Source organism: Ixodes scapularis, unplaced genomic scaffold (genome assembly GCF_016920785.2).
Source record: "Ixodes scapularis isolate PalLabHiFi unplaced genomic scaffold, ASM1692078v2 PGA_scaffold4__175_contigs__length_147842914, whole genome shotgun sequence".
Taxonomy (NCBI): Eukaryota; Metazoa; Arthropoda; class Arachnida; order Ixodida; family Ixodidae; genus Ixodes; species Ixodes scapularis.
This window is the reverse complement of record NW_024609879.1, coordinates 128,031,860-128,055,581: the sequence shown is the minus strand read 5'-3', so window position 1 is coordinate 128,055,581 and position 23,722 is coordinate 128,031,860. Positions and strand designations below refer to the sequence as shown.

At 43.5% G+C, this 23,722-nt stretch overlaps 1 protein-coding gene across 1 annotated transcript in view; it reads left to right on the top strand.

The window, feature by feature from the left end:
• LOC8029871 (15-hydroxyprostaglandin dehydrogenase [NAD(+)]-like) overlaps window positions 1-23,722 on the top strand; it is a 40,756-nt gene that overhangs the window by 7,999 nt on the left and 9,035 nt on the right. Inside the window, exons 2-5 of the mRNA XM_029990374.4 lie at window positions 11,880-12,003; window positions 16,887-16,993; window positions 21,218-21,314; window positions 22,168-22,244. Of these exons, the coding sequence (XP_029846234.2) occupies window positions 11,880-12,003; window positions 16,887-16,993; window positions 21,218-21,314; window positions 22,168-22,244 (405 nt within the window). The remainder of the gene's footprint in view (window positions 1-11,879; window positions 12,004-16,886; window positions 16,994-21,217; window positions 21,315-22,167; window positions 22,245-23,722) is intronic.

Genomic DNA, 23,722 nt, shown 5'->3' with positions numbered 1-23,722 from the left:
AATCACGACCCTGGCGACCGCTCCACTGCCTTATACACTCGACAAGTCAAAGACAATCATTTGAAGGTGAGAGCCTCCGCAATTACGAATGTTACGAGTACCTTGCTTTGTTCTCGCTAATATTTCACGTAAAGCGTAGTATATCTAGGTTTAAAGCATGTGTCTCCAAGTGAAAATTGTTGGTACAGGTATATAATAGGTTATTGGACTTTCAACCTTCGTTATACTAAGGCAGGTTTAAGCTGGTGTCCATGCGGCAAACAGGCTTCTAAAAGGGTATTCGCCTGACTTCAACGTAGAACTCTTTTTCATACGTTTTCTACACCCTTGAAGACCGAAGGGTGTTCCATGCACGAGCACCTTATTTTATGATTAAAAAGGGGGTATTATCGAAAGAAGGGTGTCAAAAGATGAAGCCTTAGATATAAGTCCCTGAGACACCCCTTTTTATACCCTTAAGTGTGTCAAATTTCTTACACTGTAAAATAATCTTTCTCTTTTTTTCTTTTTTGGAAAAGGGAGAAAGGGGGGCAGGGACGGATTCCGGATTACAGCAGCGTCGTCTAATTTTGATACAGTAAACTGTGTCGGAAGCCAGTTTTCGCACTTTTGGATAGGCGCTGCACTCGGGCAAAGCCGGATGTACCCACAGATTTCTGCTTCGTTCGAGGAAATGATGCACCTGCTAACCGAGTTTCGTGGAATAAACTAACGGTACATGTTGCTACACGACACAGATATTCTCGCCTACGTACGTATACATCCGTACGTAGAAAAAAAACTAAAACGAAACGGGTTGTATAAGGTACCTATCATACGTTTCCGCCTCGACAATTTTTTTTTTATATCACTTTCTATGCAAGAGCTGCTCTCGTATGAGCCAGTTGTGACGTTACATCTCCTGTGATTTGTGCTCTATGTGAGTATAATGGTTGAAGTACACGTTCAAATTTCCCACTGGCACATATAGGCATCTCCCTAACGTGCGAAGCTGTCCTCATCAATCAATGAGCGTGAAAAGCGCAAGTCAGTGGGTCTTTCTTGAACATGGTTGGTCCGGCGGTGATAGAACACGTACGACCCTTGACAAACACCATGACGTTGCACTTTTGAAGCGGTTTGATCGGTCCCCTCGGCTCGTGGCGGCGGCTGAGTCTCGACTTAGGGTGAAGCAAAGTATAGATACTGTCTACGGGAAAACAAAAAATGAAGGAGAGGAGGAGCGGAGAGGCGTGATGTGACGTTAGAGAGCGCCGAGCTTTGATTGGAAGCATTAGTGGGTACACGCAACTCCCAGCAGTTGTTGTGCCTTTGCGCCTACCCACTGATCTGTCCAATCAGAGCTCGCCGATCTGGCGTCGCCGCGAGCTCTCGTCTCCTCCTCTCCCTCAGTTTCTCTCCGTATCATTTATTATGCGGAGCGCAAGTTCGTCTGCTTCTTTTGCAGGCGTTGTGGTGACGTCAGAAAGAAGCAAAGCTCTGATTGGCTCCGATGGAAGGATAGTGGGTAGACCTCAAAGCAAGCTGCCTTGAGGCCTACCCACTATCCTTTGATCGGAGCCAATCAAAGCGCAGTATCGTTCTGATGTCACCGCAACTCCTGCGTAAAACGCAGACGGCTTGTTTTCCGGACTTACTTGTTTACAAAGTATAGCTGCATCGCCCTGTAAGCATTTTCGTATTTTTTTAGTATACACTGTGATTATGGTTTCGTGTTTTCGGATAAATTCGAAAAAAAATCGGGAAAACACTCGCCAGTAAATTTTCCGTAAATTCGAATTTATCCAAAAAAAACTTCGAATTTCGAGGTCACAGCGACAAAATAAAAAGCAAAAAGACGGAGTTTTACAACTAAACTTTATAAGAGCACAAGTTCAGTGGTCCTGCGGAGATTCCACTTCAGCCTCTTATGAAATTTAGAACTACTGACTGAAAGGGGTTTTGCTTTTTAGCACGTCGAGGTTCTTTCGGGACTACGGCTCATGGCACCCGGACCTTATCAGTTTTGCTTTCATTTTTTAAAAATCTTATGCAGTAAAATAAACTCTGAATTTCAAAGAATTGGGAATCTAACAAAAAAATAAACTCAGATAAACCCCGAATCCCCAGCGAAAAATGAACTCCGAAAAACACCCTCCGAATTTCACGAGAAACAAACTCAAGAACGCCGAACCCTAACTATGATAAGTGAGAAAAAAAGACGTCGTTGACGTCAATTGACACAATCTCTTCCGGAAGGTCGTTCCACTCAATTGGGTTTTAACAAAGAATGAATTCGGAAAACTGTCAGTTCTGTGGGTGGGTATACAGCAACCGTTCTTTTTTAAATGATCGCGATGCGAGGAAGCGTAGGATGACTCCAAAAGATAGGCGACTATATCAGTCCCTGTTTTATTATGAAACATACGATGGAAGAATTTTAAAGGGACCATGAAATGAAATTTAGATTGGGGTAAATGATTTTGAATTAGGATTTTGCTAACCGCATATCGGTAGTGAGCCAACAGAAAGAGGGAAAAAAGTCAAAAGCCCGTTTTCCGGTACGAAAGTCTGAAAATATGTCGAGCTATTTCTTGCCTCCTTTCCTTCGAAAGATCTTCACCTTTTCACTGTGATGCATCCGCGGTGCTCAGGCACGTCAGCCGTACCCAACTCACGCATTGGACACGAGAACTACGCCACTGGGACGTAAGCGCTAGTGAACAACCAATCCGTGGACGAATATTTGGACTATCGTTCGTGGCCGATGAGGCCGTGACGGCACTTACCATCACTTGCGAATGACAAAGTATACCTACATCTCACTCTGAACATTGTTGTAGGTTTTTAAGCTCAAAGAACACGGCGGAAGCTTGGGAGGAATCACCTCCGGAGCCCAAACAAGTCGGGACCACGTGGTTTCTTATTTCGCTTTTGAGTTGAGGATTAAGGCTAAGGAGCTAGAAGAAGTTGAAAAGAATAATTTCATGATCTCCTTTAATCTTTATTTTTTATTTTTGTTTTTACATCGGAGCTGTTAAGGGCTAGTTTCCCCAATATCGTGTCCGTCAGAAAACAAATGATGACACTAAACTCTAGACCGCTAGCGCCATCTATGAGCGACGGCGGAAACCTCTCCAGCCTTTCCACTATGGCTTGCCGACTTGCGGCCGGCCATTACTTCATTCCCACCGTAGTACAGCTTAGCTGGTCTTCCTTCTTCACCAGAAGGGAAAGGCTGAAAGTTCTTTTTTTTTTTTTCTACATTCGAGCGTTTCCCATTCCAGCATAGCTTTCATTTCTGCAAGACTAACATAATTATCATAGTAGTTAAGTACAAAGCGCACTGCCTAATTTTGAAATTTCCCAAGTATTTTTATATAAGAAAGTCGTGACATGGGTCCCACTCGACGCCCCCGTAATCTAGGATCGTCTTTTATAAACGAAAAGTAGGGTATTTCTTTAACGTCATGACGAGTACCTGAAATTTCGAGGGATAAAATAAAAACGTTCTACTGGCTTTTCCTGTTGTTTGTTCTATTTGACGTACGGTTCCATTGCAGGGAGTCCGTAAATAGCACTCCTAAGTAAGCATACTCAGATATAGTACCTAGAACGGTACCGTTTATTAGGTAGCTTTTGCAGACGTGTGACTGAAGGATCTGTGAATAAAATGTGACAATTTACTTAAGTTTTTCTTTTTTTAGGGGTCTAGCCTTGTCCGGCGTCCGTGCTCACATCGATCGCCATCCCATCTGTCTTCTTAAAAAAAGAAAAAAAATGTTTGCGCTGTCGACAGGATTCCAACCTGTGCGGGAGACCCCAATGGATTTCTAGTCCATCGCCTTAACCACTCGGCCACGACTGCGAGACGAGTAGGGGGCTCTAAGATGTGGTAGTAACACAAGAGCTGGGGATGTCATAGAGGGCGCTGCGGTCAAATGCTCAAATGCGTATATAAAGTTGAATCGCAACCCCGAACTCAGCACCACCTATGAGCAATAAAAAAAAAAAAATCAGAACCATCAGCATTACCTATGAACAAAATCAGTATCATCAGCACCACCAGAGCTTCGCCCAAATCAACATCATTCACCACGTGGAGATGCGGTCATTTTTTTTCTTTCTGAATCGCGCTTGCAGTGTGTGCCGCAGGTAACATAACACAAGAATAAATTGTTTTAGCAGAGAAATCGTTTGTACCATCATTAACAAAAAAAGAAGCAAAAAAAAAAAAAACGAGCGCGCAGGGAATTGAGTGAATCTTAAACATAACGTAAGACACAAAAAGGACATATCACGACATGGTATTTGCGTAATTCTGTGTGTACTTGCGCGTTTACAGTTCTCATCGCACAGTATCTGGTTTTAGTGATGGTTATCAATAATGACGACGTCGTTCATTCTAGCTGAGAACAGCTAGATAATTTCAAACGGCATATATATGATGTGATAACTGTTTGGTTTGGTATCTATCATGGTATATCTTCCGCATCTTTATGATGCCGGGAGATATGTGCACGGTTCCATATTGCAAGCGGTGACTAACAGCACTTAAAGACAAACTCCAAATAGTTTGTTGCAAGAAAAAAAAAAAACTAGAACGGGCAAGTGCTCGTATGAAAGCTTCCTGATCCATAGAAGTTCTAAATTGCGGCCTGATCAAAATGCCTAGAGGCTTGTTATATTTTCCATCTGGGCACACTCTGGAGAACGTACAATTCTTCAGAACGTAAGCGCATCTGTGTCATCGCCTGCCACCTTGTCATCGATGCAATTCTTATTTTGTGACCGTAAAAGCCCTGCGCCTACTCGGTATTTCGTAAAAAGACCCAAGACGTGAAAAAAAAAAAAAAAACCAGGAAGACAGAATCTTAATATCTTGCTTCGGTTGCAAATTTCCATTGCATTGTCCTAATAATTGAATTACGCCCAAAATCAAGGCATCCTTTCAGCTCGCAAAGAAATGGGGGTAAAATACCATTTTTTTTAAAAAGCCACCCCCCCCCCCCCCCTACTCCAGCCTTTAAAGGGGCGGTGCAACTATTTGCGGACTTTGGCTAATTAATTGCGGGAATCGATCCCGGCCACATATAAAACGAAGGACCGAAAACTATTCTTTCCTGCTTGCCCTAGTTTTCATTAAAAAAAATAAAAGAAATTGGTTTCTCTGGCACCCCTCAACTCAACATTGAAGCGGCACCAGCTTCGCCTGTGACGCCATTCGGAGTGGCGTTGGTTTCCGGTTGGGTTCTTCTGGCTTCCGTTTCCCCAGCGCTCGCCGGTGTCGCCGGCTCGCCAGGCTCGCCGCTCTCCCGCTCTCCCGCCGATTCCCGACCAACTTGGCGGCATGGGCGGACGGCCTGAGCGACGTCGGCGCAAGATGCTTGCTATAGTAAGTCAGTTGGACTTGTGCGGCGGGCAGTCGACGCGGCGGGCAGTCGAAGTCGAAGTCGAGGTCGAGACAGCAGGAGCAATAACGATACCATGATACTACGGACCACGACCAACGCACTCCGTCGAGCGAGGGAAAGACAAAACGTCCGGGTTGCTCGTGTAGCCGCCGTAGGCGCCTCGGGCGTCGACGGACGATGGCGACGGCAGGTTTTGTTGACTTGCGGTAGATGGCGCCACAAATAATTCATACCCTTTTAGCGGCATAATTAGGCTTTTGAAGCGTTTCTGTATGCCTAAACAACAAGATTTTTTTTAAACTTAACCTTAAATCAAGCTTACAATTGCCTAACACTATCACTTACAAAAACCACTCCGAATGACGTCACACCACAGGTTCCATTTGCGGCCACCATGTGGCCGCAGGTTGGGAAAAAAACCGTTTTTTATTTTGCGATTACGCAGCGAAATAGAGGTATTTTGGGGTATGGTGGCACTTTTTCTCCTACTTATGCCGAAGTAAACAATATAAAAAATACAAGCTGCAAATTTGTTCAGTGTTAAAATCATTGCACCGCCCCTTTAAGTCCGACCCATGTCACTTTTACAACTACCTCCCGTCCTAAAAGAAAACAACAAAAAAACACGAAGATATGATGTTAGACCGAAATGCTACCTGCTTTGTATATAGATGCATGTTCATGCTAGAGAAAGAACACAAAGTTTAAAACAACGCTTCTATAAACTTCTTGGCTGGGCATCAGCCTAAATGCGTTTTAGGTATTAATAATAAAGCAACTGGCCTGAATCTTACTATATTCGGCTGTAATATGTCTAATTTTGCTATAGTACAATGACCCCCCCCCCCTCCCCCCGAAAAAAAGGAAAAAAGCACGCAAATAAAAATACAAAAGAGAACAATTCTCTAAGCAAGCGTGATCATCTGATCCAGGCCCCAAACGAACACCTCCTACACTCGTATTTACCGCAAGAACCGCAGTAAAAAGTAGTCCGGCGTCTCGCGGAACGTTACTGATTTCCCCTTTCATGTGTTAGATGAAGATATATGTACGAAGAGTAGGATATATGGTAGGTGCATCTTAGATTAGCTTTGTGTCATTTTATCGAAGAGTACACGTTTTAAACGCCAAAAGCATCGTTTCTTCCTTGGACAACCAAATCGTGTGAGAACTACTTTGCGCTGCGCATGAATAATGCACAAAGCGCCTTTCTTGATGTGACGAGTGTAGATGGCAAGGCCGCAGTGTTAAATCTACTACGTCACCAACTAAAGGCCGGCGTGGGGCACACATTGGACACGATCGCTGTTTCGACGTTCGGATGAGGTTCGTGTTTTCACTGATTTCCCACGAGTCCCAGCTGGATTCTAATGCAGCTGTACTCGCTTGCAACCTGTGCTCCACACAGGCCTCCAATAGATGACGTCATAATTCAGGCAGAACGGCCTTGTTGGCTGTTCCCGAGGAAGAAGAGGGTGCGGTAGAGTGTACCGAATGTACACACAGCTACCACTTTGGTAAATGTTCCGGAGTTGCGAAGAAGTCTTTTTCCGGAAAAAATGAAGCCGCAAAAAAGTCGTGGCGGTGTCCACAATGCAGGAGCAGTGCATCCCGCGCTAGCGGCAGCGAGGACAGTCAGAGTGAACTAGATATTAAATTTCTTCTTGCGTCTATCAACAAGAAGCTGGAGAGTCTACCCAGTCTAAACGAAAAAGTAGACCGCATGGAACAGTCAGTACAGCACATGTCAAATAGGTTCGATGAACTTGAAAAACAACTGAAACACCAAGCGACTGAAATTAAAGACCTAAACAAGAAAGTGAGAGAATTGGAGAAAAAGGATGAGACGAACAGAGCGATAAGGGATCAGCTCCAACAGGCGGTGAATGAGCTTGAGTTTCGAAGCAGACGGCTCAATTTGGAAGTCCACGGGATTACTATGACTCAGGGTGAGAACCTGCTTTTCATACTAAATGAGGTGGCCGATAAACTTGAGCTCCCTCATCTAACGGAGTCTGACGTTGTATCTGCTCATAGGTTGCCCGCGAAACAAGGGCTAGTGCCTGGAATAATTGTCCATTTTATGAAACAACAGAGCAGGGACGCGTGGCTGAAGCGCAAAAGCAAACTTAAGAACAGTGCCCAGCGGATTTTCATTCAGGAAAACTTAACCCGATACAATAGAGAGCTTCTTCGGGCGGCGAAAGATCGGGCAAAGGAAAACAGCTATGCCTATACATGGTGCACAAATGGAAAAGTTCTAGTTCGGAAAACTGAAGGAGCACGTCCTATTCACATAAGAACCAACAGTGACCTTTATCAGATTAAATGAATTAATTTTGCTGATGTTTGAGGGGAAACTTTTAAATGAACCCACTCCGTTATTATTTGCCGAATGATGTGAATGGACTTGTACCTCGATTTTCACCCCTTTCATTGAAATGTATACATCTTAACACTAGGTCGGTAAGAAATAAATTTTTGTGTTTAGAAGAGTTTTTAACTGAATTTTCGTTTCAATTCTCCGTTATTATGCTAACCGAGACTTGGAGCACAAGTGACTTTGATGTTTTTAGATTGCCGAACTATAGAACCTATTATTTAAACAGAACCAGCAGCCGAGGTGGCGGGATTGCGTTGCTACTTTACAATAGTACTGAGTGCACGTTGCTTGATTGTTACAGTGCAATTACTCCTGATTATGAAGTACTTTCGCTGTGTTCGGGCCAGACAGTGTTTTCTGTTTGCTATCGACCACCAAACGGAGATGTTTTAAAATTTTTCGAATTCTACGATCAATTTCTTGCATTTGTGACCGAAAATGGAAAACTGGTAATTACAGGAGGGGATTTTAATATAGATATGGTTAATAATAGCCAGTCAGCCAGAGATTTTGACGCACTTATATTATCAAATGGTTTCATTAATGTGATTAGCGTACCAACAAGGGTCACAGCGGATTGTCTATCCGTCCTTGATCTGTTCATTACAAACTGTGTGAAATCTAATTATGAAGCGGGAGCTATATCGTGTTGCATTAGTGACCATCTTCCTGTGTTTCTTTACGTTGAAAAAAATGGGCCAGCGGTAAACAAATCATCCGAAATACTTTACCAGTCAATTACGGAGACAGCACTTAATGCGTTCCAGGATGCAATCTTGCATGTGAATTGGAGCTATATAAGCAATTTAAAAGAGCCAAACGAGATTTATGATACCTTTTTGAGCAGTTTTAAACATTTATATTGTACTCACTTCCCTGTAAAAGTGCGTAGGCTAACTGGAAAAATTCGTAAGCCGTGGATCACGCCTGAATTACGGAAGGAAATGAAAATAAGAGATAACTTGTATAAAAAATTTCTAAATACTCGCACACCCGATGATTTGACCATTTTCAAGCAGTATCGAAACAAAATAACAAAGAAACTACGATGTGCGCGAACTGAATATCACTCCTCATTTATAAACGATAAGAACTGTAGACGTGACGTGATGTGGTCTAGATTAAATTCAGTCCTGCACCGCAGTTCCTCACATGCCCCCCTTTCAAAACTGCAAGTCAGTGGAAAAGAATTATCCGGAAGAGAATTAGCTGACGCATTTAATGATTTTTTTACAAGTATGGCTGTCGGTGATGACTCGCCTGGCACGTGTTGCGATTATGTAAATATACAAAATGACAGATCTATGTTTTTGCATCCTATTACCGAGGAAGAAGTGATAACAGTAATCAAAAATATAAAAAACAGTAACAGCTGCGATATCGACGGCTTACAAATTAAGCCCGTGAAGCACGTAGTTCACATCCTTGCACCAATTCTTGCTAAAATATTTAATCAATGTATATCGGCTGCTGCTTTTCCAGAAAGGATGCAAGTTGCAAGAGTAACTGTTCTTTATAAAAAAGGGGAGCGAAATAATTTGGCTAATTATAGGCCAGTCTCTATTCTGCCCATTTTTTCAGAAGTATTTGAAAAAATTTTACATTCAAAACTTTCGAACTTTATCGATAAATGTAACTTGTTAACCCCATACCAATTTGGCTTCCGTAAAAACAAATCTACTGAAATAGCATTACTTGAACAAAAAGAATACATACTTACACAGTTTGAAAGCAAAGATATTGTTGTTGGTATATTTGTGGATTATTCGAAAGCTTTCGATTTGGTAAATCATAATACATTGTTAAAAAAGCTTGCATGCTACGGTATTCGTGGACAGGTGTTGTTGCTTTTGAAGTCGTACTTATCTCATCGAAAGCAGGTCGTTCAAATAAATAATATGTGCTCCAAAGTTCAACCCGTCCTTTGTGGCGTGCCTCAGGGTAGTATACTGGGGCCGCTACTTTTTAACATTTATCTTAATGACATTGTGAACATCAACCCTACTGCCAAATTCATAATATACGCGGATGACACAAGTATTTTCTTTTCTGGTAATGACATCCACAAACTTGTAGACAAATGTAATTTTACAATGAAAGCAATAGAAAAGTGGTCAGTTTCTAATTCCATGCAGATAAATGAAGTAAAAACTAAAGCAGTCATATTCAGACAAAAAAACAAGACAATTCCAGTACATAAAGATATCGTCCTAAATTCACGTTCTATAGAAATTGTTGAACATATTAAGTGCCTTGGCGTCGTATTTTCTTCCACTATGTCGTGGGATAGCCACATACGCCATATAGTAACTAAGATAGCCCAGATCACAGGCATTATAGGTCGTATTAAATACCTTCTTTCCACAAAAAGTAAGTTACTCCTTTATAATTCGCTCTTCTACTCTCATTTAAACTACTGTCAATTGGTATGGGGAACAACAACAATTTCAAACCTTCAACGTGTTCATATATTACAAAAAAATGTCTTCGTCATATTTACAATGAGCCTTATGGAGCGCCAAGTACTAACTTGTTCCATCGCTCCCATGTGATTAGTGCATTTAATTTGTATAAATATCGATTAAGTACCAGGTATAAATTAGAAACACGAAACAATATTACTAACTTACGTGATCTGGCTCATCTTCAAATAAAGAACATAATTAGTTACTCAACAAGACATAGAGAAAATTGGGTAGTGCATACACCTCGTTCGAACTATGGAAAAGATTGCCTAAGTTTCATACTGCAGTCTTTATTAAATGAATATCATCTTGTGCATTTTGATTTATTTACCTGTAAGTACAGTGAACTCCGTAGAATGTATGAACCTGACAGAGTATGATTTTTTACGGTTTATTTTTTGTTTATTTGTGTGTGCCCTAAACATTTATGATCACAATGTTTTTTTGTTTTGTTCTTTGGTGAGTGTGTTGTTGCAATGTATTGTTAAGATTACTTTCCTTCCCGCCTTTTTCTTTTGTTTTTCTCTTTTTTTCTCTCTCTTTTGTAAGTACTTTAGCAAGATGCTGCTTAGCTGCCAAAACTAAGGGTCTGTGGACTCGTCAAGCTGCAATGCTGCAGCTTTTTTCCACAGCTCCTTCATCTTTGTACAAGGTGAAAATAAACTGATTTGATTTGATTTGATTTTGATTTGTTATGTAGGAGGTGTTAATCAAACTATTGCCTGCCAGACTCTTCCCAGGAAGATAGATGAGCCTGACCATATGACTGATTTAGTTCCCCTGATTTCCGCCAGAGCTCCGCTGAGAAAATTGCGTGCAGTTGTGCAGTCTGTTAAAGGAATGGTGAACCGAAATTTGAATTTCACAAAGTAAGGCTGCAGAAGCGTTAAACGGGACGCTACAAACTCCAAAACACCACTCATACATCAATATCGCAAACAGATATGGCCGTATTTTGTTAAAAGACGGGCGCGATCAAGTGAGGGTTGTGACGTCACGATTCTTCCTGGACAGTGGAGAATGTGAGGAAGCGGCCTTGCTTCCCTCCTCCTCGCTTCGGTTCACCTGCCCGAGGGGACGTAGCGAAGCGAAGAGGGAATGAGAAGCGTGACGGTGAAATGTCTTGTCGGCCTTGTTCAATCGTGCACCTTTTTACCAAAACTACGGTCGTCCGTTAGAGATATCGCGGTATAAGTGATGTTTTCATGTTTTGCAGCATCCCGCCCACCGTTCCAGCCTTATTTTGTGAGCTCCAAATTGTGGTTCAGCATCCCTAGACAGAGAGGAGACCAACTCTATCTGAATTCTTCCTTTCTTTTTGAAAAAGAAGGAAACCGTCGTTCTTTTTGCGGGGAGTAAATCAGAGACCCGCTCCTGGGGATGAAGAGGAGAGAAAGGTGCGAGAAAGAATGGAGAGAAGGAAATGGGGAACCGCTTTTCTTCATGGCAAAAGACGATTCTGTAAGTCGGCCTTTAAATAAGGTTAATATAAATTCAGGGGGAAAATGTATACCTGATTGTTAAGAAACTATATCACAAGTCACCGTTCTGTTACTTAACGGTGCTTACTTTTAATGTCCCTTTAGAAATCGCTGGGATATCAAGAAGTAATGTAGTTATGCTTGTCATCTGACGCAGGTGGCGCTACTGGACATCAACGAAGGACTGGGGACGAAGGCTGCCACCAGACACCAGAAAGAGCACGGGAAAGAAAGCTGCGTGTTCTATAAGTGTGACGTCACCAACGAACCCCAACTGGAAGGTCGGTGCCGCGTGGTTCCAATTCCCAGCATCCCGATGATTGTGTGACGTATGCCTGTCATGGAGCTGCAGTTCTTTTCTGCTCCCGTCGGGTGCAATGATAGTAAGCTGGAACGCTTCTCCCTTTACGTAAGCTTACTGTCACAGGTGAAACCTTAAAGTAGCGGTGACACTGCTATACTACATCGTGCAAAACACAGTCTGAAGACACTGACCGAGACGTGTTTCTTCCATGTTCGACGGTTCCGGCTGTCACATCGGTCGTACAAGAAAGTGTCTTTAGACATTTTCGAATCACAGGCATATGTACGCCGAAGGCTTGTCTCTGCAGATAGTACTGTCATCATGCGTGCCACGTTGAATCAACCCGAGACTTGGATAGAAGAGAAACAGCAAAACATAAAAGGGACAGAAGACAAACAAGACCCGTTTTACTCGTTTATTTAGTCCACCCCTTTATATTGTCCCATACTCAAAATCATCACCACCTTAGCGCCACAACCATCACACAAGAAAGAATGGGGATATTACAGGTCGACATGCTAAGTTAACACCCATCCTCCTTCAAACTTGTACAAAAGGATCACTCTCCCCCTCTGCTTCAAACACTCCAGTTCTCACTACTAATTAAAAGAAAAACGCCCTCTGAAAAACGCCCTTTGTGAGCGTGAAAAATGCATCCCTTTCGGCCCTCTTTTGTTGCAATTTATTTTTGACAGCAAAGTGCTTTGTCGTTTCACATGCGGCGAATCGCGCGGCGCCGTCAAAACTTATCGTAAGAACAACTACAAAAAACTAGAACTATACATTCTAGTCGCATTCGTTCTGTCGCGCGCGTGCCCCACAAAATAGTTCACTTTTTTTTTTTTCTTGTTTTTTTAATTGTGGTACAATACTTTCTCAATGTCCTCGGGAACATACATGTACCATGAAACACAAAACATAGCGGGAAAACACGATAATTTAGCCGCCAGCACCGTTTGAAACTGCGCCTACGCAGGCTGCGCCTATTGAAATCACAGTCCACTCGGTTAGGGTTAGGAGGGACGCCGGTGAGAGTCTAGCCTCAAACTCAGTGACTGGGCTCGAAAACGGTTTGTTGCCCCTGGGGTCCAGTGTTTTTTGGAAAGGAAGAATTACTTCATTCAGTCTCTCATTTGCAAAACTCAATGGGAGATTATCCTCTTGGCTACGATAGTGAAATGCGGCTCAGATTGAAGACGAGCACTCCGTAAGCGCTCGATTTGAGCTCGTGACAGTCGTTGCTTCGGCGAGCATTCGAGCAGTGGCTCGTGTCCGGTTGCTGAAATGATGGAAATTGCCGAACCGCAACGATATATGGAAATCGGCACGTTTCTTGTTCTTTGCTAAGCTCCACGCATGGCTAGTGAACATTGTCGCAACGTGTATAATCGGCAAGATCACGTGGCCCCAGCATGTTCCGGCTACAAGTTGAGGGGCAAACAACACAACGTTATCGAGGAGGCTCGTGCTGGACGCGGGAAAATTCAAAAGAACTCACTGCCGTTCTGATCTTGTCAGTTAATTATTCTTATCTAAGAGTGTCAGCCCCCCGGAGGATATCTAATTCGTTATCGCACGCTTCCACGTGCTTTTCTCTTGTTGGGCGGCTTGAGACCCTAAAATATTTACCGCCCCTTCAATGTAAATCGTTAGGAAGATGAAAGGCTATGTGAGAAAAGGAAACTTGCCGTCAATCTTTCGGCTCCTCCCCCTACTATGTCATTACCTAAAGATTATTTGTGTTGGATTAGTCTAGCGACCTGTGGAGCCGGCGTCTTTCGAGCAGAGCCGTCAGTGTAGAACTTTGCGAAGATGAATCGTGGCATCTGCGTGGCTTTCTAATAAAGATAAACTACGCATCAATCTTTAGGCTCCTCCCCATACTACGTCGTGAAGTATCTTTGTGTTTGAGCAGTCTAGCGATCCGTGGAGATGGCGCTTTTCGAGCGAAGCCGGCCTGCCCCTAGTGACAAGATGGCGGCGGGTAAAGCAAATGAATCAGGAGCGCCGCCATCTTGGCAGGTGCAGAGGCCATATCAGACACTGGTTCGATCAAACTGTATCTCGTGTAAGCTTTTTGGAACGACATGCAACAAGACTAGAACAACCATAACTGACTCGTACACTGCATGCGAATGTGCGAAACGATATTACGGACGCAGCCGATATGCTAGGACCCGATAAAGTCTGTCAAGCAGCACAAAAAACCAAAAATCGCGTTGTCACGGCACTCGTTGTCTTTATGTTCTCGAGTCACTTGCTAGGCAGGCGGCTTATTTTTGACCCAAGCAACGAGGCATGCGGAACGCAAGTTCGTCTGCTTCCTGCACAGGTGTTGCGGTGATGTCCGAACGCCCAAATCTTTATGGCTGAATAAAAAAAAAAAAAAAATAGTGGGTATAGATTTTAGGGCACCTAGCATTGAGGTATTTACACTATCCTTTCAATCAAAGCCAATCAGAGCTCGGCGTCGTTCTGACGTCACCGGAACTCCTGTGCAAGAAGCAGACGACTTGCTCTCTCCCGCGTAATGCTATACTTAACTAGCAGAAACTCGCGAGCTGAGGCCACCTTTCTGCTGCCACCCAGCGCCACGAAGAATGTCCGGCGTGGGAGGAAAAGCTATTTAATTGACAAGATGTTTTATTTTAATTTGAATGTTTATATGTGGTAATTTATTGTATGCAATGTAAAACTAATAATTCGTATTTAGAGACATTCGTGGTTTTACAAGCACCTAAAACTAATCCCTCAGTTATATGAGCCAACGTATTCCGCACTCAACATAATCTACTGTCGGAAAAGTTGTGCAGCACCCGTTCAAATTTTGGTCTTGATTCCGTAAAAGGTGCAAATGTTGTTCTGCATTTTGTTTTCTTTTTCTACATTTTATTAAGACCAAGTATTGACAAATACTAATCTTTGCCACTTAGGTTGGGGCCCCTGGCAAGCACTATCCACCACACTAGTAGCTTTAATAGCAACGATTCAATTCTCAAGAAATAAAAACGTAAAAACCGGTGCTCGTTTATTCCTACCTACTATGTGTCACGCTGTGTGCATTAGTCTACGACCTCTATAAACTAAGTAAGGATTAGTAGGCCTTGGAGTTAAGAGAGGAAAGGACGGAGAGACATAAACCTCCAAGAGTTGTGTGTTTGTTCCTCTCAACTTCCCAAGATTCAGGGTTCACCCAACACCGCCTAGATGACAAAGCCGTAGTGCTGCCATTTTTGCGTCACCAGCGAAGCTCAACGTTGGACACGGATTGGAAACGAGTGCTGCGTCAGCACTCTGATTCGAGTCAACTTCGAGCGGAACGTTGACGCAATCGTCGTGTCCGATCTCTGACCAGCGTTGGCCTTCGCTGATGATGTCATCTCATTTTGCACTACGGCTTCGTTATGTATGCTCTGTTTCACTTTGTGTTGTACCGCAGGAAAGGCTACAAGCGCGAGCTCCTTGCTCAAGGGCACATCTCGGCGGCACAAGCTCTCGTGCACCAAGAGCAGCTGCCAACCCTATGAGCTCGCGCTTCTAGCCTTCGCTGAGGTACAACATAAGGTGAAACGTAGTGTAGGAGGTGTTGGTTCACCGCGTGTGTCATCCTTCTATACATAGACGTCTAGGAGTTCGTGTTGCAGAAAAACCGATGTCGTTGGCGTTGCAATGAGAAAATCCTGAATGGTCGATAGGGTCATGACATCACAGCCAGATGACCTCGGGCGGGAATTTCAAACAGCTCACAACGCTAACGTCACGCGTGGAATAAAAGTAATGTAAAAAACATGACATGTAATGCTAATTAAAGGTCGCCGCATGTCTCAAACACGATTGCACTTTATAAAGTAGTTCAAGTGCCTTTTAGGCGGGATTCGAACCCGCGACCCTTCGGTTGCAAGTCAGACACACAATACTGACTAGGCTTGGGTACGAGCGGAAGTTTATACGTTTATATGTCTTGCTATCGCGTTCCACTCTTACGCCCGAGTCCCACTAGAGTGACAAACAGAAACAAACGTCAGCGACAAGCCTCAAACACATGCAGCGGGTTCGCGATGGTACCTTTAGCAGGCGTTGTGTCGTTCTGCGCTCGTGATGTAAGCACGAGTGATTGCGAGCCTGCCAAAGATATCCTCGCATGCATGATGCTCGTGTTTGAGCATAGCCTCCTCCATTCTACAAAGCTATGTCAAATCGCGAAAAATTCTGGTTTGAGGCTTGCCGCTGTTGTTTGTTTCTGTCTGTCGCTCTACTAGGACTCGGGCATTAAAGGCGGAGCTTAAGAGTCCTCCTGTAATATTTGAAGTGCCTGCAGATAAAATATATTTGTCAAGAAAAAACATAATTCGCAGAAAACAAAACAGAAAAAAAAATTTTACTGCAATATTTAAGTTGTGAGAGTCATTTTTGTGCCTCGTGACGTGCTTCTATTCGGGTCGACGTGCCAAAAGAAAAACACGCTTCGCAGTTGCTTCTCACTCAAAATGACTCAAACCGTGAACATTGCGCAATCGAGGTATTCCCTAAATATGTTTTGGAAGTTTAATGTCGCCAGGAGTGATCTTGAAACATGCTTATGTATTTCGGGTTGACGTGCCGTAATAGATCGTGTTTTAGAATATTTCCTAACACAAATTTTGTGTCGCCACGTAAATAAGGCACAAAAACACCCACACAATTTGGAAACTTTACTTCGTGACATACCTGGGGGAAAGATGAATGTCTTTTTTTTTTTTTATTAAATTTAGTCTGTGATTTACGTAAAGTGTGCAATTCCCTTTCCTGCTGGAACAAGCAAGCGTCTTGATAGTGGCGGTGCATTGATAATTTATACCTGTGTTACGTCTTATAATGCAGAATGCTTCAAGAACACCAGATCGAAGTTTGGAAGGCTCGACATTGTTATCAACAATGCCGGCATCTTTAAAGAAGAAGACTGGAGAATGACGTTTGCCATCAACACAGTGAGTTCCACTTGCTCCACACAGATATTTATCCTTGCTGTATAGACCACAATTCTCAACATTTTTGCGCGGGGCCATTGTTTGCCGACTGGGGCGCCACCCTGCAGGTGGCGTCCTAGTCGTTTTCGCTGCAGAGTTAGAAACGGTGTCAAAACCGCACATGGCGAAAAATAAAAATGAAAAACGTCACACTTAAACAAATTGTGTACGCTGTGCCTCCTGCGACGTACCACCGCGATTTTCGCAGTCCACTGCGATGCAAGCGCCGTCCGGTGTCGAGAGTAGAGCGTCGCTCGCGTCTGCTAGCGAGGCTAAAAAAAATATCCCCAGCCACCTAATAGACATTTTCTGTTTCCTGTCGTTCTTAGTCACGTGGTTTCCGTCTCTGGTAGGTGGGGCGAAAAAATAATAAAACATTTCAAACTGGAATATGCGCGGTGAGGCAAAACAAGAACGTGTGAAAATCACGCATTTTTCGTAAACATCTTCCAGCAGCGTGGAGAGATCAAAACGATGTTTTACCGCATATCAGAAGTGACGAAATTCAAGATGGCTGCGGCCTTGGGGAAAAGGTGTATAGGCGTATCCGGTATGAACCACAAAAAGAAAGCAAACAAAAAAAAAAGCCAAGACGTTTACAATTCTCTCTAATGTGAAATTAGAGTGCAGCTCTTGAGGAGGAGGAGGGGAGGGTACTGAGGGGAGGGTATGCTTCTCGTCCCCCACCCTACTATCCGTTCCTTCTCGTCTCCCATTTAGAGGGAAATTTTAGCTTAATGTCCCGCTAAATTTAGAAAAAATCTACCCGCTAAATTTAGCGGGTAAATTTCCCCGCTTAATTTAGCGGGTTAAGTTAGCCCGCTAAATGTAGCGGGGAAACTGTGACGTCCCATAATGCAACGCGCGCGGTTACGCCGACGCCACTCAACCCGGGAATGGACACCTACAAGCTGCGGTCTAAAGGCCCGTTCACACTCTTGCGACTGCTTGCGACCTCTTAAACCTGGGTTCCTTAAAACTTCTTAAACCAGAGAACACACTGGCGCCATCTATTGGGAAGCAGTGTAAACTCGGCGGTCAGGCATATTTTTTTTTATTTCTCGCGCAATATCCTTTCTTTTTTGGCTCGAAAAACTTTTGTCAATGTTATAAACGAGCCTTTCTATGGGTATTACGCACATTTGACCTCGGAAATCCCGCAAAACCTTGGTTTTTTGTGAAATGCAGTTCTAGGGTCACCGCATAGATGGCGCCACAATGTCAGCGTGTTCCCTCATTCTAGAAACATTTAAGAAGTTGTAAGAGATCTCGTCTCTCTCAGTCGTACTCGGTCGCAAGAGTGTGAACGGGTTTTAAGAAATGAAAGACGTTTACAAATATCTTTAACGCGAAACTAGAGCGCAGCTCTTGAGGAGGAGGAGGAGGGGAGAGCGCGAAAGGGGAGGTTATACCCCTCCTCCTTTCCTCCTTCTCTCCTGCTGCCGCTGAATTTGTTCATGGGTTCCGTGACACGAAGTCGTGACTTCATTTTCCCGCTAAATCTAGCCGGGAAACTGAATTGGTGTTGATGTTACGTAACGTCGATTTCTCCTCTAAATTTAGCGGGGAAACGTTTCCACTAAATTTAGCGGGAAACGTTCCGCGCTAAATTTAGCGGGGAAGCTATGACATCCCATAATGCAACGTGCGCGGTTACACCGACGCCGCTCAACCCGGAAATGGACGTCTAAGAGATTTGCCCTAAAAACATTTCAATCAGTATATAGTAAGGAAAAGAAACAGAGGGGAGGCATAACGAGAATGTGTGACGGTTGCGCTTATTCCAAATCTCCTCCACTGGCGTGGCGGTTCAGCGCCACGCCAATAGAGCGTACATTATAATAACTATAATAATAATAACTCTAATAATTATAATAACTCAAGCGTACATTATAATAACTATGCCCCGGCATAGCTGTGGCCGTTGGTGAAAGCACAATCATAAATACTCCACCTTGCAATAGCCGATTCACACGACGGACCGAATCGCAATTTTCGTCCGCGGACCGTGCACCACGTGACCGGTACGTCACCGATTCCTGCGATCTACGCCTCGTCCGCGGAAGCGCGGACTAATAAAGTCGTAATTAAAATGCAATTAAATGCAAATATGCAAGCGAGCTGCACAAGAATGACGAAAATAATCCCTGGAGAAGGGGTACAAGAGGGACAAAGGACAAACACAAATCTCCAATACAGCTAGCAGGTGATTAATGAGAGACCGAAAAAATCCGCCAAGTCTGGGTGTCGAACCCGGGACCTCTCCATTACAGGTGGAGCGCTCTACCAACTGAGCTAACCAGGGGTTAGTCTTCAGTAGAACAAACGGGTTTTATCAGCTGCCACCAGTCTAATACCAGCAAGGGTGAAGCCTGCAATTTAAGGTTATAATTTTAATGCAATTAAATGCAAGGGTGCAAGCGAGCTGGACAAGAATGACGAAAATAATCCCTGGAAATAATTCCTTGTGTCCTCCAGGGACTATTTCCTTCATTCGTCATAAAGTCGAGTGCCTTTTTCACTCGCGGACTTTTGGTGGTAGATTGACATGAAAAGCGTTTAGTCTGGCAACGGTACTTGGTTTTCTTGCTTTTTTGCTTCTGGGCGCTCAAAACAAAAATGGCGCATCGTTGTGTTTTGTGCGTTCGTTGGTTCATTTTGTCGCGCGATTCTTGGTTCCACGCTTGAAAGAAACTCCAGAAACGTTGTGCGGCTGACGCGACGCAGGTTGCGGTACTCCTCCGGGTCCGTGTCAAGAAGCTCTCGTCAAAACTCGTCTAGCACACCGCGATAATTCTTGCACGTCAATCAGGATTTTACTGAGAAAAATCTCTATTGTGGATGTGTGTGCTTGAGTGTTGTGCACGAGCGCGGAGTGCGTGAAGGCATCTCGAAACGCCCCTCCGCGAGCCCAGAACATCGTCGCGTCTACGCCGAAGCTTTCTCGAGCAGGACCATGCCTGTGTCACGGTCATGCTTTGGGTTAGTAAAGTTAGTGGCGCTTCGCGCGTAGCCTGTCCCGGTGTTTTGTCTCGATCTGTACATAACAGCGGCGTATGATTCTTTATCGCGGTAGCAAACGTCGATTTCTCTCCTGGACAACGGTGCCACGGTGCGATGTTGGAGTTTCACGGCACTGTGGGGTGGCGAACAGGTTCGGTCCGTCCTCGCTGGCGTCTGCTCGTCGTCTCCCTAGTGTGGATGCGCTTGGGAGACGGACGAACCGCGGACATGCCGTCACACGATCAATCCGTCCGCGGATCTGTCTGTCGTGTGAATCGGCCTTCAGCAGAAATGTTCGGATTTTCCCCATTGAAGTTTTGTTGGGTAGCCATCTCCGGAAAGAGAAGGACTATGTTGTGAGTACCCATGTCAATTTCATGTGGAACGAAACGGCGGATGCTTCAGGAACACTTAATTCTTGACGATAAAAATAATCGTAATCCACGTTGTTGGTTGGTTTTGTTTTCTGAGAAACATGCCAGGTTACGCATACGTTTTAATCAAGCCAGTTTTGTGTGCATCTTATATGACTCAGCCCCTTTGTCTTTACCACAGTTTGTAGGGACCCACCGCGAATTACGGGAGACTTTAAGCACTGGTTATTTATGGACGGCCGTGTTGAGCGAGAACTGGAGAAAACAGCAGGCAAAACTTACGTCTGCTGACCTGAATCGGCCAGAACGCTAGGCACTTTCTCCCCATGGGGCCGGTCACGTGACCTTAAACTCCCTATTGTGACTATTTTAACCACCGGGAAGGATCCCCACGTTCACCAGAAAAACGACCCATGTAAGCGAGTTCACTGCACTGTCCAAAATGTGGCTACATGCACACACACGTACGTACACATCGCGACACTGTTAGCGGGAACACGACATCAGCGCATTCTCGCATTTTACTTCTAAATAGTATTAGCGAGCACGAAATTTTATCGCTTACATTATAGAACTAAATGAGCTCTTTCCGTAGCAATAATAACTTGGATGATATCCCTTGGTTTCAAAGAGAAAAACTGGAAAAAACGGCGATCGCTTGTTCGCGCTAACAGTGTCGCGCTCTACGTACGCATCTTTCAAGAAAGACTTAGCTTACCTCTTTACGACAACTTATTGTTTTATGATAAAAATACTCGTAGGGTGATTCCAAGCAGAAGTTACTTTTTTTTCTCTCTCTCTTCCCTAGGAGGCAGTGTACTCCGGGATCTTACTTGGACTGAAGTACATGGGCAAGGATAATGGCTTCAATGGTGGCCATATTATCAGCACCTCCTCGATAGCCGGTACTTGTTTGCGATGTGCGACACTTGAATAACTCAGTGGACTAGCCCACAGTGTTTTTATGATTCTATTTGTTTTGGGTTTCCTTGTAGTTTTTTTTTTTTTTTAAGGTATCGATCCAACTTGCATGCATAATGCCCACGTTAATTAACATTTGTTACGTAATGTCGGGGAAGTTACCCAGCTGAAACAATAAACTGCGTTCTAAGGTTCCTTGACTTGTAACAAAATTACAATACAATTACTGATTCCAGGAAAATGTGAGCATTTAATGGACCTTTTGCAGAAATATTGGTACCCACTTTCTCTCGCTTTTCTGGCCGAGGCAGAGAGGAAAGATGGTTTCTTTGTCTTCCGGGCTTAAAGATAACCCACGATGGGGCAAAGGGCAACTTTGGGGGAAGCCGTATTTAGGCTAAAGCGACTCGATAGGCAAAAAGTATAGCTGACGTTCTGGGTGTTGGACGGCCTCGAAACCACGCCTCAAGAACCGTGGTAAAAAGTGTCCTGCTTCTTACCCAGCACTATTACTTTCCCACTTTATGTAGAGAATTAAGATATATGCAGTGGCACTTTAGATGAGATATACGTTGCCTTATGAAGACGTATGCATTTCAGACGACCAAAGCATCACTTTTTCCTCTGACAACCAAATCCTGTTATAAGAACTTCGCGTGGCATATGAAGAATGTGCAAAACTTCCTTTGTTCTTGAGGGGAAAACGAGTACTATAGGTGGACAGTAGGGCACACTAGGTGGCAGCACATATATTTGGAAAAAAAGATGTATCGCACTAATTTGATCCCAACAGCGCCATTGCTGTTACTTAAGAACAAACAACGGCCTCATTTGCAGGAATCTATGTGCTGCCCTCCGTTCCTGCGTACAACGCCTCCAAGGTTGCGGTGGTCGCCATGACCAGAGCGTTCGGGGTAAGTTTTCCGGGATGGGCGCGTGTCTTTTTTGAGAGGTTTGATCAGTATGCACTACGCATTGTTCAACGTCTGATAATCAAACTAATACACGAGACGACAGACTGTCAGGATACCACCGAATAACAACAAGGAAATTTGCTAAGTGAACCTACTTGTTTTGCTTTCATGACAAAATTGTCATTAAATATGTTTTCTAGTTCGGGCGGATAAAGAGATTCACTAAAGTTAATGCGCTTAATTTGAAGTGGATGGATATTCGTTTTATGTTGCGGCCAGTCCAGTAAATCGGTTGATCGGTTGGTTAGCTGCATATGTCTAACAGTGTTTTCCAGAAAAAAAAAAAAACTACGAGTTAAATGTCTGCAATACAAAAATTGAAGCCACGATTATTCAGCAGTAGGTAACGATAAAATATTGAATTTTCTTACGGACTGGACCAGTAATGTGAAAATAAAAGAAGGACCAGTATTCTAAAATAAAAACAAAGTTAACGATTATATGACTATCGTGACGGTTAAGTATTAAAGAGAACCAGAGATAGTGCTGGGAAGCTATAGGGCGATTGGCATTTTCGACTCGAAATTGTTTTATAAATATAAAGTGCTACATGGTCGCGAATCTATCTTCTATTATATTGCGAGAAATGTATGCTTAGTGCAACATACGGCCGGGTCATAGAAAAAAATTGTGGCCTAGATTATCTTTCTATAATTCTGAGACTGCTCAATAGCACGTGCTGGAAAATAGAAATGACATGCCCACCATGTTATTATGCCTTCTCACATAGATACCAAAAAAAGGATAAATATTATTACTACAGTTATTGAAAGTTAAGAAAGGCTAGGCGTGGTAATCTTCGCGATTCGTACTTCGGCGTCCTTATAAGGTAATTCCAACGTTCCATTGGCTGCGTAGACATCAACTTATTAATTCGTTCGTTTATTTCTTCCATCGTGGACAGCAGATGCCTTGGTCATGATGGACAAACAGTGTCACGATCATCTGGCGGGTTAGTTGGTTGATCATTATGTTCAATTATCAGCGCAAATATTTGCGCTTTTTTATTTCCGCTGTTAATTCAACGTAATGGACAAACAGTGAGATCAAAATTAGTCCAACACAAATTCTAAAAAAAAAAAATGATCTAGAGACGTCTATATTCGCTGCAACGAGGGATTGTTATACAAGTCCCGTATGCGGGTCATGAAGCTAATTGAGGTGATTTGATTGACAAAAATAGTAGGGGAAACTCGCAAAACTCGCCTTGGAACGTGAGAACACGAACAATGGCGTATGATCGGGGCAATAAATCAATCCAACGGTCTCCGAACCCCGGCCTGCTTGCATTCAGCAGGACCGCTGCTACCAACGCAATTAAAATGAAAAAAAAAAAAAAAAGACAGCAAAGCGCAACAAACGCGCACACCAAGATAGCAGAAAAATAGAGAACTATTTATTTAGTTTACTGTTTTTTA